Source organism: Scomber scombrus, chromosome 1 (genome assembly GCF_963691925.1).
Source record: "Scomber scombrus chromosome 1, fScoSco1.1, whole genome shotgun sequence".
Lineage (NCBI taxonomy): Eukaryota > Metazoa > Chordata > Actinopteri > Scombriformes > Scombridae > Scomber > Scomber scombrus.
Window position 1 is genome coordinate 38,107,582 of NC_084970.1, and position 12,140 is coordinate 38,119,721.

Consider the following 12,140-nt stretch of genomic DNA (forward strand, 5'->3'; position numbering starts at 1 on the left):
GCTCCGGCTCAGATCAGCACCAGTCTCGAGTTCTCATCGAGCCGAAGAGACGAAACTCGAGAGAAAGCGAGAGCAGTGAACGCTCAGTCGGCTCTGATCGCTGGAGACACTCTGCTGGAGCAGCTGATCGCACCTGCCAGGTGAGCTCTTCATCCCCATCATCATCATCATCATCATCATCATCATCACCACAGCTGGAATACATCTGCTGTTTATAATAGCAGAGTGTCTATTTGCACCATATAGACGTATAACAACGTGAAAACATGGCCGACATTCATCTTCCACACCAGCAGAAAGGTTTCATCTCTAAAGACATTTCTGGCGGGAAAGTTTTATTATATGTTCATAATCTTTCCTCAGTGAATGTTTACAAGTGTTAGTTTGTCAGTTAGAAATAATTTGTCGCCAATATCGATCTTCTGTATTAGCAAACATGTTGGGCTGTCACATCACTACGTAGGACCGGAGCGGTGGGTTAGGGTCTTTAGTTCAGGAGACTCTGGTTCGAGTCTTTGCAGCAGTTATTTATTAATAATGTTTTCAGCGGGTAAAACTCTGCTGCATTTCTTGCACTTTGTTAAGTAAATTCATACAACCCGAAAATATCTGAATTAAAACCTTCAGTTTGTTATATGATGGAAATCAAATCTTGACAGATAAGTCTATGGTTGCCATGGTTACCAAATACATTTCAGACCTCTGCAGTCTCAGGCATCGGCCCTGATGCGTTTCACGCTGCTCTCACACTCACACGCCACACCTGACAGATAGACCTCACCGGACAGAATTATTATATGATATACAGAAGAGAACATAGACGTATATTTATCCTGCTGTCCTGATACGGAGTCTCCGCATATCTGCAGACGCTCCCCCGACACTCACTCCGCAGGGTCCTTAATGCACTCCTAAATATACTGGGGTGCAAATAGCATCTACTTCCTTTGCCTTATAATAATGTGTGTGTTCTCTGTGTGTGTGTGTGTGTGTGCGTGTGTGTGTGTGTGTGTGTGTGTGTGTGTGTGTGTGTGTGTTTATGTGCGTGTGTGTGTGTGTGTCAGGACGTCCATCGGTGTGGAGCTGCTGATGAAGATGGGCTGGAAGGAGGGTCAGGGCGTCGGGCCTCGTGTGAAGAGGAGAGCTCGGAGGCAGCAGGGTTAGTTTCTTCTTCTTCTTCTTCTTCTTCTTCTTCTTCTTCTCTGAACGTTGATAAACTAATTTAATCATGAGGCTCTTCTAGTCTTTCTATTCTTTGGATCAAACTCTGATTCATTTCACCACAGAGTTCATGTAATGACTCTCACCGCCAGCAGGGGGAGACAAAGCAGCTTTAATCCAGTGTAACTACCAGAGTAATTAGCTGCATGTCTTTCCTCTTTATATTATATTACATTTCTCTTTATTTAAAGTGTTTTTATTAGAGTCAGAGTGCTGCTCAGGTTCAGTATAATACCTTCCTGTATAATGTTCTCTAGACATGCAAACAGACATTATCTCATTTATAGTCGTCATACAGCAGAATTACACAAAGTCCAGGTTTGTTATTTCCATTTCCTTCTTACACAGTGCTTCAGTCCCTTTCCTCTTAATGTTTTAGCGTTATTAGCGTTAATAGTGTTATTAGCGTTATTAGTGTTATTAGCTTTATTAGCGTTATTAGTGTTTTTAGTGTTTTTATTAACCATGTCATCGTCTCCTCACAGATGGAGGCAGAGTTTACGGCTGTTCGCTGCCCCCTGCTGGCTCGGAGGACTCAGAGGTGAGAGAAGAAGAGGACGACTCGCTGTGTTATTGTTTCAGAGGAAAACTAGTTTTTATAGGCCGATCGCAGATAAAGTGATTCATCTGTGTGTGTGTGTGTGTGTGTGTGTGTGTGTGTGTGTGTGTGTGTGTGTGTGTGTGTGTGTGTGTGTGTGTGTGTGTGTGTGTGTGTGTGTCCGCAGGAGGACGATGAGGAGTTTGCTCCGGAGAACGTGACCTTTGCCCCTAAGGATGTGACCCCGGTGGACTTCTCCCCCCGGCTGGGTGTGCAGGGTTTGGGTTACCGCGGTCTGGACCCGGGTCTGGCTCTGCTGGGCCGAGCCGCCTCCGAACACATCGACCTGTTCGACCCGCAGTCCGACAGCAGGAGCCGGCTGTTCGGAGACACTCGGAGGAGGAGGACGGGCGGCGTGGCCGGACAGGTGAGCTAACCCTCCACACCTTCAAACACAGACACACGCTGCTACTGAACGCTGACGCTGACCTTTGACCTGCAGGCGTTCGGGGTCGGGGCGCTGGAGGATGATGATGATGAAGAGGTTTATCACAGAGACTCCATGTCCAGATATGACACCGAGTTAGGAGGAGAAGAACCTGGAGACGGACTCTACGGCTGGACGGCTCCACAGCAGTACACCAAGAAAAAAGGTCAACAATATATAAATACACACATTTATACATATATACACATATATATATAAATATATACACACATATATATAAATATATAAATATACATATATATAAATATATAAATATACATATATATAAATATATACACACATATATATAAATATATACACACATATATACACATATATAAATATACACACATATATAAATATACACACATTTATACATATATACACATATATATAAATATATACACACATATATATAAATATATACACACATATATACACATATATAAATATACACACATATATAAATATACACACATTTATACATATATACACATATATATAAATATATACACACATATATACACATATATATAAATATATACACACATATATACACATATATAAATATATACACATATATAAATATATACACACATATATACACATATATAAATATATACACATTTATACTTTTTTTTCTCTTCTTTTTCAGACAGAAGTAAAGATGCTTCGTATCTCGGCAAAATCCTGGAGGGATTCACTCTGTCCCAGAAAACAGTGACGGACAAAACAGTGAGCAGCTTAGAACTCATGATGATGATGATGATGATGATGATGATGATGATGATGAAGATGATGATGATGATGATGATGATGATGATGATGCTCCATCAGTAATGTCTCTGTGTGTCTCTGCAGATCTTCCCTCCTCCCTCTCTTCCTCGTGACTATCGTCCGGTGCATCGTTTCCGTCCCTCGCTCGATGCGTCGGCGCTGTCGGGAGTCAGTCCTGCTCTGGCCGAAGCTCTGAGGACGTCCAGGGGCCACATGATCAAAGAGGAGCCTCAAGAAGGAGGACGGCACCAGCTGGACTCGGACCAGAGGAGAGCGATGCTGGGAGAGGACACGCTGCAAGGTAATGCTGCTGCTGCTGCTGCCCCCTACAGGCTGCAGCCAGCACTGCTGCTGCTGCTGCCCCCTACAGGCTGAAGCCGGTACTGCAGGACTGGTGCAAGTTCAGCCTCTTTATGAACGTTCATTACAAACTAGAAGCAGCATTTTAATAATTTACTAAATATGCATTGGTCTTTGTCGTTATATTTATGGTGTGGACTCCTCCATCCACTACAGTTACAACCAGTTTCAATACATTATATTCATAGTTCTAGTTCTTGGTTCTGATGGTTTTTAGTCAGTTATTCTGCAGCTCTGTCGTCTCCTTCAGGTCCTTCTTCAGTCATGGAGCTGCTGAGACCTGAAGACAGACACCGACTCTTCAACCTCCGCAAATCCTTCATCCCGCCTTCCACCCAAGCTGCTGCTGCACCGGGTTCCCAGGTTGCTCTGCAGCCAGCTGCTCTGAGCGGTGCGGCCTCCTCTTCCTCCTCCTCTTCCTCCTCCTCTTCCTCCCTCCAGCAGCAGCAGGATGCTCTGGCAGCATGGAGAGGTCAGAACGCCACACAGACCTTCAAACCATTTGAGAAGAATCCGAGCAAGCAGGCGCGTTACGAGCTCTACCTGAGCCGCCTCGGACATGGAGACACAGGTGAGACCCTTCACTACATGTCCCATCATGCACTGCACTACATGTCCCATCATGCACTGCACTACATGTCCCATCATGCACTGCACTACATGTCCCATCATGCACTGCACAGGTGAGACACTGCACTGCATGTCCCATCATACACTGCACTACATGTCCCATTATGCACTGCACTACATATCCCATCATGCACTGCACAGGTGAGACACTGCACTGCATGTCCCATCATACACTGCACTACATGTCCCATCATGCACTGCAGTCAGACACTGAGCATCTTTCTGTCCCTCAGACGCTCTGGAGCAGAGTCTGGACTCCGGCATGACGGAGTGGGAGCGCAGCAGGGAGAGGGAGGAGTTTGTGCGAGCCTCCATCCTGTACCGACCCACCTCCTCCTCGCTCTCCTCCCGCTTCACCCGAGCCAAGACCGAGGAGGACGCCGCCGTGGTGGAGGTCAACCGTGATGAAGAGGTGAGAACATCATCAGTGTGTTGCCATGGTTACAGGCTGCAGGACACGTTTAACTTTAGTAACTCAGAGTTTTGCTGCTTTGAGTCTGATGTTTGTTTGGTCGTCAGGGCGACGTAGACGACAAACAGGCCGCCGTCAAGATGAAGATGTTTGGAAAACTGACCAGAGAAACGTTTGAGTGGCATCCTGATAAACTGCTCTGCAAGAGATTCAACATCCCCGACCCGTATCCAGGGTACAACACACACACACACACACACACACACACACACACACACACACATATATACACACAGAGAGAGACACACACACATATAAACACACACACACACATATATACACTGTATAAATGTGTGTATTTACATATGTGTGTATATATATGTGTGTATATATACACACATATATATACACACATATATATATGTGTGTGTGTGTGTGTCTATGTGTGTATATATATGTGTGTGTGTGTGTGTGTGTATATATATATATATACACACACACACACACACACACACACTGATGTAAACGGTCTCCAGCTGTTTCACCTGTAACTGAATCTGATTGGTCCTCCAGCTCAGGAATGCTCGGCATGCCGAAGGTGAAGAGAGACAAGTTCTCAGTCTTCAACTTCCTGACTGTGACGGAGAGCCGAGAGCCGACAGGTACGTTCACCCACCTGCAGTCTCTCTCTTTAGGATGTGACATCATCATTAGTCTCTTCATCTTCTTCTTCTTCTTCCTCAGCTCCTCCAAAGCCTCCAGAGTCCAGCCGGAGGTCTCGGTGGGACATGTCAGAGGAGGAGAAGAAGAAGAAGAAGAACGACCCTCTGAGTGAGCTGCTCAGTGAAGCACGAAACCAAAGTGAGACCAACCCGACCCAAACCTCCGAACCTGCAGAGGATCCGGTGAAATCTGAGAAGAAGAAGGGAGATGAAGAGGAGGAGGAGGAAGAGGATGAGAGCCGGCCTCCCATGGATCTGTTCAAAGCCATCTTTGCCAGCTCCTCCGATGAGAAGTCCTCCTCTTCCTCAGAGGGAGAGGACGAGGATGAAGATGAAAAGGACGTAAAGGAGGAAGAGACGAGAGTAGAGTCACAGTCTCTGAAGCTCTTTAACATCAGCGCCACAGTCACACCTTCCTCTGTGTCCTCCTCCGTCCCAACATCCAGCCAGCAGACGGGTAAGAACAGTGAGACATGGCGTTGTTCACTCTGACATTTAAAGCAGCTGTGGAGGCGCTACAACCAAAGCATGAGCCTCAACATATAAACATGCTAGTGTGTTAAACAATAAGACTCCAACAGACATTTATTGATTTATTATTCATATATTTTAGTATATTTCTTTCCATTATTACCTATTTTGTAGAGATGCTGTTTTGTCTCATAGTTTTTATAACAGTGACAAATAAAGTAGTTTGAACTTTTGAATGTGAATCTAAAATAAGACATAAATCTATCAATGTTTATTGTGCATTAAAGCAATAAATGCGTCTGCAACAAAAAAAAAAATCATGCTAAACTGAGATATGTAGAAATATAAAGACATAAATACAGGTTGATCATAGTCACTAGACAATAAATGAACATAGTTTTTGGGTATTGTATTGTATGAGCACAAAGACAAACAGCTGGATGTTTGTCTCATTCAGTTTTTCTGCAGCAGAGCAGCTGTTTACCTTTCATTCCTGTCATTCTGTGGCTGCATCTATAAACTACTGATGTAAAAACACTGCTGACACATCTGATGTTCTCTGAAGTTGTTGCCAAACATCGTCTCACTAAACTTTATGATTTCAATGGAAAAAAAATATCCTTGATAAGAGTTTAACCTTCGTGTCAAATTGACCCCGTCTGTTTTGACTGTTCCTTCTTTCCTTCCTTCTTTCCTCCCTTCCTTCCTTCCTTCCGTCTGTCCCTCCTCCCTCCTTCCCTCCTTCTTTCATTCTTCCCTCCTTCCTTCCTTCTTTCCTTCCATCTTTCCTCCCTTCCTTCCTTCCGTCTGTCCTTCCTCCCTCCCTTCCCTCCTTCTTTCTTTCCTTCCCTCCTTCCTTCCTCCCTCCTTTCCTTCCTTCCTTCTTCCTTCCTTCCTTCCTTTTTTCCTTCCTCCCTCCCTCCTTTTTCTTCCTCCTTCTCACCTGTTGGTTATTTATGTGTTGGTGTAAAACACCCTCAGCTTGTATATAATTCAGACTGATGATGTTTGTCAGACTCTGATGAAGGTTTTAAGTTGATAGACAGCAGCTGAAATCTTTGCATAAAGCAGTAAGGTGTCGTATCATCAGCAGAGCAGACTGAGTCACACTGAGCCTGATCGCATCCTGATACTCAACAGACTAAAGTCTCCTATTATCTAACTTACAGAAACACATGTTGTCCTGCAGCTTGTTGAATGAGCCACCAGACTAACAGACGTTCACATTAAACAGCTGTTAACACACCTGTCTGTCCATCATTGTAGCGACAGCAGTCTGTTTCTACATTTGTGCGACACGGATACATGTTTGATTCTAACTCTTCTGTTTTCATGTTGTTTCTTTCAAAGCGGTCGTTTCCTCTCAGACCTCCAAACAGGAAGAGGAGGAGTTTGGTCCCAAGCTGCCGCCTCCTTCAGCTGCTCTCAGTGAGTTTACAACATAGACTGTTTATAATGGACGTAACATCCGTGACGTCACCCATTGGTTTGTGGACTGCTGCTCGGAGGCCAATAGTTTCGGATCTGAGCAGCACCATCATGAAAATTTCAGGTGCATGCTGGGAAAAATAAAAACAGGGATTCTACTTATATGGGCATCAGGAGGAGCATGAGGCGCCCTCCTGAACCTGTGAACCAATCAACCTGTCAATCACCACGTAGCCACGCCCTAATGCATACCCTGCTTTATCGTCACATATAAAATCAGGGAGGCCAAAATGTCCCAAATGAACATCATACTGCATTGAAGAAGGCTTTAAACTAGCGATTGAGACCATAAACACATTTTGAAAACGTTTACTGAGGTTAGAAATCAAGTGAGAAGTTGGTGAATTCTCCATTGACTTGTATAGAGACGGAAGTCCTTTTGACACCAAAACGGTCGCCCCCTGGTGGCCTTTTGATAGAATGCAGTTTTAAGTTACTTCCTGGTTGGCCTCATTTCAGAGGACCGGAACTCCCCGCCTGGTTTACAACCATCAGACTGCAAGTTTCACTCAGACAAATGACAGCAGCTCAGTTTTTATTAGATTTTAAACAACAATAAAACTCTACAGCACAGAGGAAATCAAATATATCACTCACAGGATTGTTAGCAGATCAGTTCATTGTTGAAAGAATCATCATATTGTTGCATTACTGCCACCTGCTGGACTGTCAGTCTAACTGCTCCAGCTTTAAAGTCTGTGTAAAGTAAGAATAAATATGTGTTCTGAGTTTAACATACCACAGTAAAGTGTGTTGTTAACCACCCTGCCAAATTTGAATGATTAAAAAAATCACCAAATATATGAAATTAGGCTTCAAAGTTGTGTAAAAGTCTGCCTATTTCTCTGCTGCTAAACGCTGTGGGAGTGGCCGCTGAGTCCGCTGAAGCCCCGCCCCCTACCAAGTGTCACCTGTCAATCAAAGTCACCACCTCTACCAGAAACATGGAAGCTAGGTCTGAGAGCTTTCTGCTGCTAGCTCAGCTACTAGCTCGGCGGTTAGCTCGGTGGCTAACTCAGCTAACCGGCTAACCGTAGACTGTAGTAGTAGTGTGCGCTGAATGTATTTATACCTCTACAGCAGCAGGGCGGGTTTATGCTAAGCCTAGCTCCACAATTCAAATCTAAAAGGTTGAAATGTTTTTTACACCTTTTTTAGAAATACATTTATGACCTATTTAATGTGTTTAGAAGAAAATGTCTGAATTCACTTTACACAGTCTTTAACATGATGGAAAGTAAGGCTTTAGTGTTTGTTTTGAAACTCCACCTGTTGTTCCGTGTTCAGTCAGAGGAGGCGCCACCTCCCTCTGCTCCCCCAGAGAGGAGGAGAGACCCAGGAAGAGGAGCAAGGAGAAGAAACACAAGAACAAGAAGCAGCACAAACACAAGAAGGACAAAAAGGTAAAAAAGTTTTAAAAAAAAGATGTTAAACAAATGAGCAGGTCTTCTTCTTCTTCTCCTCTGACTCATGTCATCGTTTCCACAGAAGAAGAAACACAAGAAGCACAAACACAAAGAGAAGCAGCAGAAGAAGAGTAAGAAGGAGACAGACAGCAGCTCCGAGGACAGTGAAGAAGAAGAAGAAGAAGAAGCAGGACAGGTGTCTACTGATGAGCTGCTGAAAAGGTCAGAGGTCACAGAGACAGTTTATAAACCTGAAAGTACACAACACCTGTCTGTCTGTCTGTCTGTCTGTCTGTCTGTCTGTCTGTCTGTCTGTCTGTCTGTCTGTCTGACTGTCTGTCTCACCTGTCTGTCTGTCTGTCTGTCTGTCTGTCTGTCTGTCTCACCTGTCTGTCTCACCTGTCTGTCTGTCTGTCTGTCTGTCTGTCTGTCTGTCTGTCTCACCTGTCTGTCTCTCACCTGTCTGTCTGTCTGTCTGTCTGTCTGTCTGTCTGTCTGTCTCACCTGTCTGTCTCACCTGTCTGTCTGTCTGTCTGTCTGTCTGTCTGTCTGTCTGTCTCACCTGTCTGTCTCTCCTGTCTGTCTGTCTGTCTCACCTGTCTGTCTGTCTCACCTGTCTCACCTGTCTGTCTGTCTGTCTTTCTGTCTCACCTGTCTGTCTCACCTGTCTGTCTCTCACCTGTCTGTCTCTCCTTCCAGACTGAAGAGCATCCGATCACATCAGACCTGGTGAATCAGCAGGAAGTGTCCTCTGTGAGGACGACCAGAGAAACACATCAGCTGACCTATAAATTCATTCTAGATACCAGATCACATGTTGATCCTGTTTTCAATAATAAAAAGTTTATGATGATTATGTATTTGAGTCATTTCAGTGATATAATGTTCAGTTTTTATTGTTTCAACTTTACCAGATAAATAAAGGAAAAACCAACAGAGACTTTTAGTGTGAACAACAGTCCAAATGAACATAAAGATATTTAATACTGCAGCTAACCTTTATTTTCATTATAAATTAATCTGCAAACGAGTTTCTAGATTAATAAATCAGTAATTCTCTCTAATGTCAGACCACAGAAAAATGATAAATATTAAATATTTTATTCACCTACAGTGTATTTAAATGGACTTACAATAATAATTACTTCATCTAAAAACATCAAATGAAAAGAACACATTTTGGGGTATTCCTTATTTAAATTTTAATGCGTTTTGTCAATATTGAGCAGGACTTACCCTAAAAACATCACCTGACTTCAAAAACTCATAACTTGTCTTCTATTGTGAATACAGTTGATAAAAATGTAATCTGACAGTAAGAATTTTGGTTATCATATCTTTAAAATATGTGTGGGCAGAGAGGGAGAGGAACTGGTTCCAGTCCCTTAGTTCGGAGGTTCTGGTTCAGAGATCAGACCCTCCAGGATTTTTGCGATCTCAACTATTAACGCAGTTTTAACCAATCACTGCAACTTTTCTGCAATTGTTGAGCCATAAACACTGAGCTCTCACAGATTCCATCATTGTCCGACCAAAACTCACTGAATAAACCGTCAAATTTACAACTACAAATTATGTCTTAACTTCGCTGTGTTAGTGGTTTAAAGATGTGTCTGGTCGTATAATATTACTAGTAACAGCTACTCCTATGTTTCTGGATTATTTTGAGTCGATTCAAGCCATCCATCTTCTTTCCGCTTATCCTGGTCGGGTCACGGGGGCAGCAGCCTAAGCAGGAAGCCCAGACTTCCCTCTCCTCAGCCACTTCGTCCAGCTCTTCCCGGGGAATCCCGAGGCGTTCCCAGGCCAGCCGAGAGACATAGTCTCTCCAGCGTGTCCTGGGTCTTCCCCGGGGTCTCCTACTGGTGGGACGTGCCCTGAGATAGTAGTTGCTGACTACACTGCCCTGGTTCTAACATTACGCCAAAATAATCATCACTGTTAAATTTAATAAACTGTCTAACAGGAAGCTTGCAACCTCCGTGTCCATTTTCAAGTCCTTCTAGGCCATGACTTTTCTCCACCTGGGAAAAGCTACGCCGGTGTAGACTCTCATTTTATCCCAGTCATTTCTTCTTTTTCTTTTCTTGGGTGGTTTGCCTTCCCTCTCACGGGGCAAAGAGAATGCATTGGTCCTCCATGGGAAAATGGCAAGTGGAATGAACCAACACAGTCGTCTTTGCTTTTATTCTCCTCCCCGCCCCCAACAACGCACAGGGATTTAAAGGTAAAACGCGAAAGGCGAACCAAGTTTGTCCCCTTTCAACTACAGTATTCAAAGATAGCGATGCCACATGACAGCCTTCAGTTGGGTACATTGCCACCTATGTATTTGTAAACAACTAATTCTAAACTACGAGAAAGCTTTCATTTGTATGCGATTGTGATTAGTCTTCGGTAAATACACACTGTACCTTTAAAGCTACTGTACATATTAGGTTTTTTATGATACATCTTTAATTAGCATTATAAACTACTGATATCTAACAAAATTAGCATAATAAACTACTGATAGTTGACTAAATTGTCCTTTAACAGAAAGGCTTTTAATAGGACTCAAATGATGTCAGCAGTTATACGATTTTGACATTTAATTTTCAAATCAAATTTGACACGTGTGTAAGAACATGGCTTTGGTCTCAATATTTGAAATATAATTCTTAAAATAAATATTCATTTGAAGGAATTCTTATGAATTAACAATGTTTTTCTAGGGATACACCATTTGACATGTAAAGTGAGCAAACCTGACTAATATATTCTCTCAAAATGGATTAAAAGCAGAAATGTTATGCTGAGTCCACAAAAAAAGAATGCGTGCAAGTTATTCATACGTTTATTTTCACATTTTAACCCTTTAAATTTAAACTAAACCATATGGACACAAAGAGTAGCGTCACTTCATTGACCCTTAAACATGAATAAAGCTGCATGCTGCTCATTGGATCCTGACAGTAACAACAGCAGAGTCAACTGAGACTAATCAATGAATCATGTAGAAGGAAAAATAACTGAGTGTTTGAGTCTGAGACAGATCTGCTTCATAGTGCAGAGTGTGTGTGATGTTTGATTTCAGCAGCTGATCTTCAGTCAGCAGAGTTTCTGTCCACAGAGAGACTCTCCCTCCTACAGAGGACACAGAGAGACTCTCCCTCCTACAGAGGACACAGAAAGACTCTCCCTCCTACAGAGGACACATAGAGACTCTCCCTCCTACAGAGACACATAGAGACTCTCCCTCCTACAGAGACACATAGAGACTCTCCCTCCTACAGAGGACACAGAGAGACTCTCCCTCCTACAGAGACACAGAGAGACTCTCCCTCCTACAGAGACACATAGAGACTCTCCCTCCTACAGAGGACACAGAGAGACTCTCCCTCCTACAGAGACACAGAGAGACTCTCCCTCCTACAGAGGACACAGAGAGACTCTCCCTCCTACAGAGACACAGAGAGACTCTCCCTCCTACAGAGACACAGAGAGACTCTCCCTCCTACAGAGGACACAGAGAGACTCTCCCTCCTACAGAGGACAGAGAGACTCTCCCTCCTACAGAGGACACAGAGAGACTCTCCCTCCTACAGAGGACACAGAGAGGCTCTCCCTCCTACAGAGACACAGAGAG

The 12,140-nt window shown here is 43.6% G+C and overlaps 1 protein-coding gene across 2 annotated transcripts in view; it reads left to right on the top strand.

Moving 5' to 3' along the window:
• gpatch1 (G patch domain containing 1) overlaps positions 1-9,368 on the top strand; it is an 11,114-nt gene extending 1,746 nt beyond the window's left edge. The window contains exons 4-19 of one of the 2 annotated variants that reach the window (XM_062417120.1): positions 1-140; positions 1,065-1,159; positions 1,707-1,762; positions 1,947-2,186; positions 2,262-2,412; positions 2,902-2,981; positions 3,108-3,324; positions 3,634-3,954; positions 4,247-4,425; positions 4,533-4,660; positions 4,999-5,087; positions 5,170-5,604; positions 6,969-7,046; positions 8,394-8,509; positions 8,595-8,734; positions 9,212-9,368. The exon at positions 1-140 is cut by the window's left edge and continues 21 nt beyond it. In XM_062417120.1, coding sequence (XP_062273104.1) covers positions 1-140; positions 1,065-1,159; positions 1,707-1,762; positions 1,947-2,186; positions 2,262-2,412; positions 2,902-2,981; positions 3,108-3,324; positions 3,634-3,954; positions 4,247-4,425; positions 4,533-4,660; positions 4,999-5,087; positions 5,170-5,604; positions 6,969-7,046; positions 8,394-8,509; positions 8,595-8,734; positions 9,212-9,245 — 2,499 coding nt within the window. In that variant the 3' untranslated portion in view covers positions 9,246-9,368. The remainder of the gene's footprint in view (positions 141-1,064; positions 1,160-1,706; positions 1,763-1,946; positions 2,187-2,261; positions 2,413-2,901; positions 2,982-3,107; positions 3,325-3,633; positions 3,955-4,246; positions 4,426-4,532; positions 4,661-4,998; positions 5,088-5,169; positions 5,605-6,968; positions 7,047-8,393; positions 8,510-8,594; positions 8,735-9,211) is intronic. The other variant, XM_062417128.1, reaches the window with a different exon arrangement.
• Positions 9,369-12,140: the final 2,772 nt, after the last annotated feature.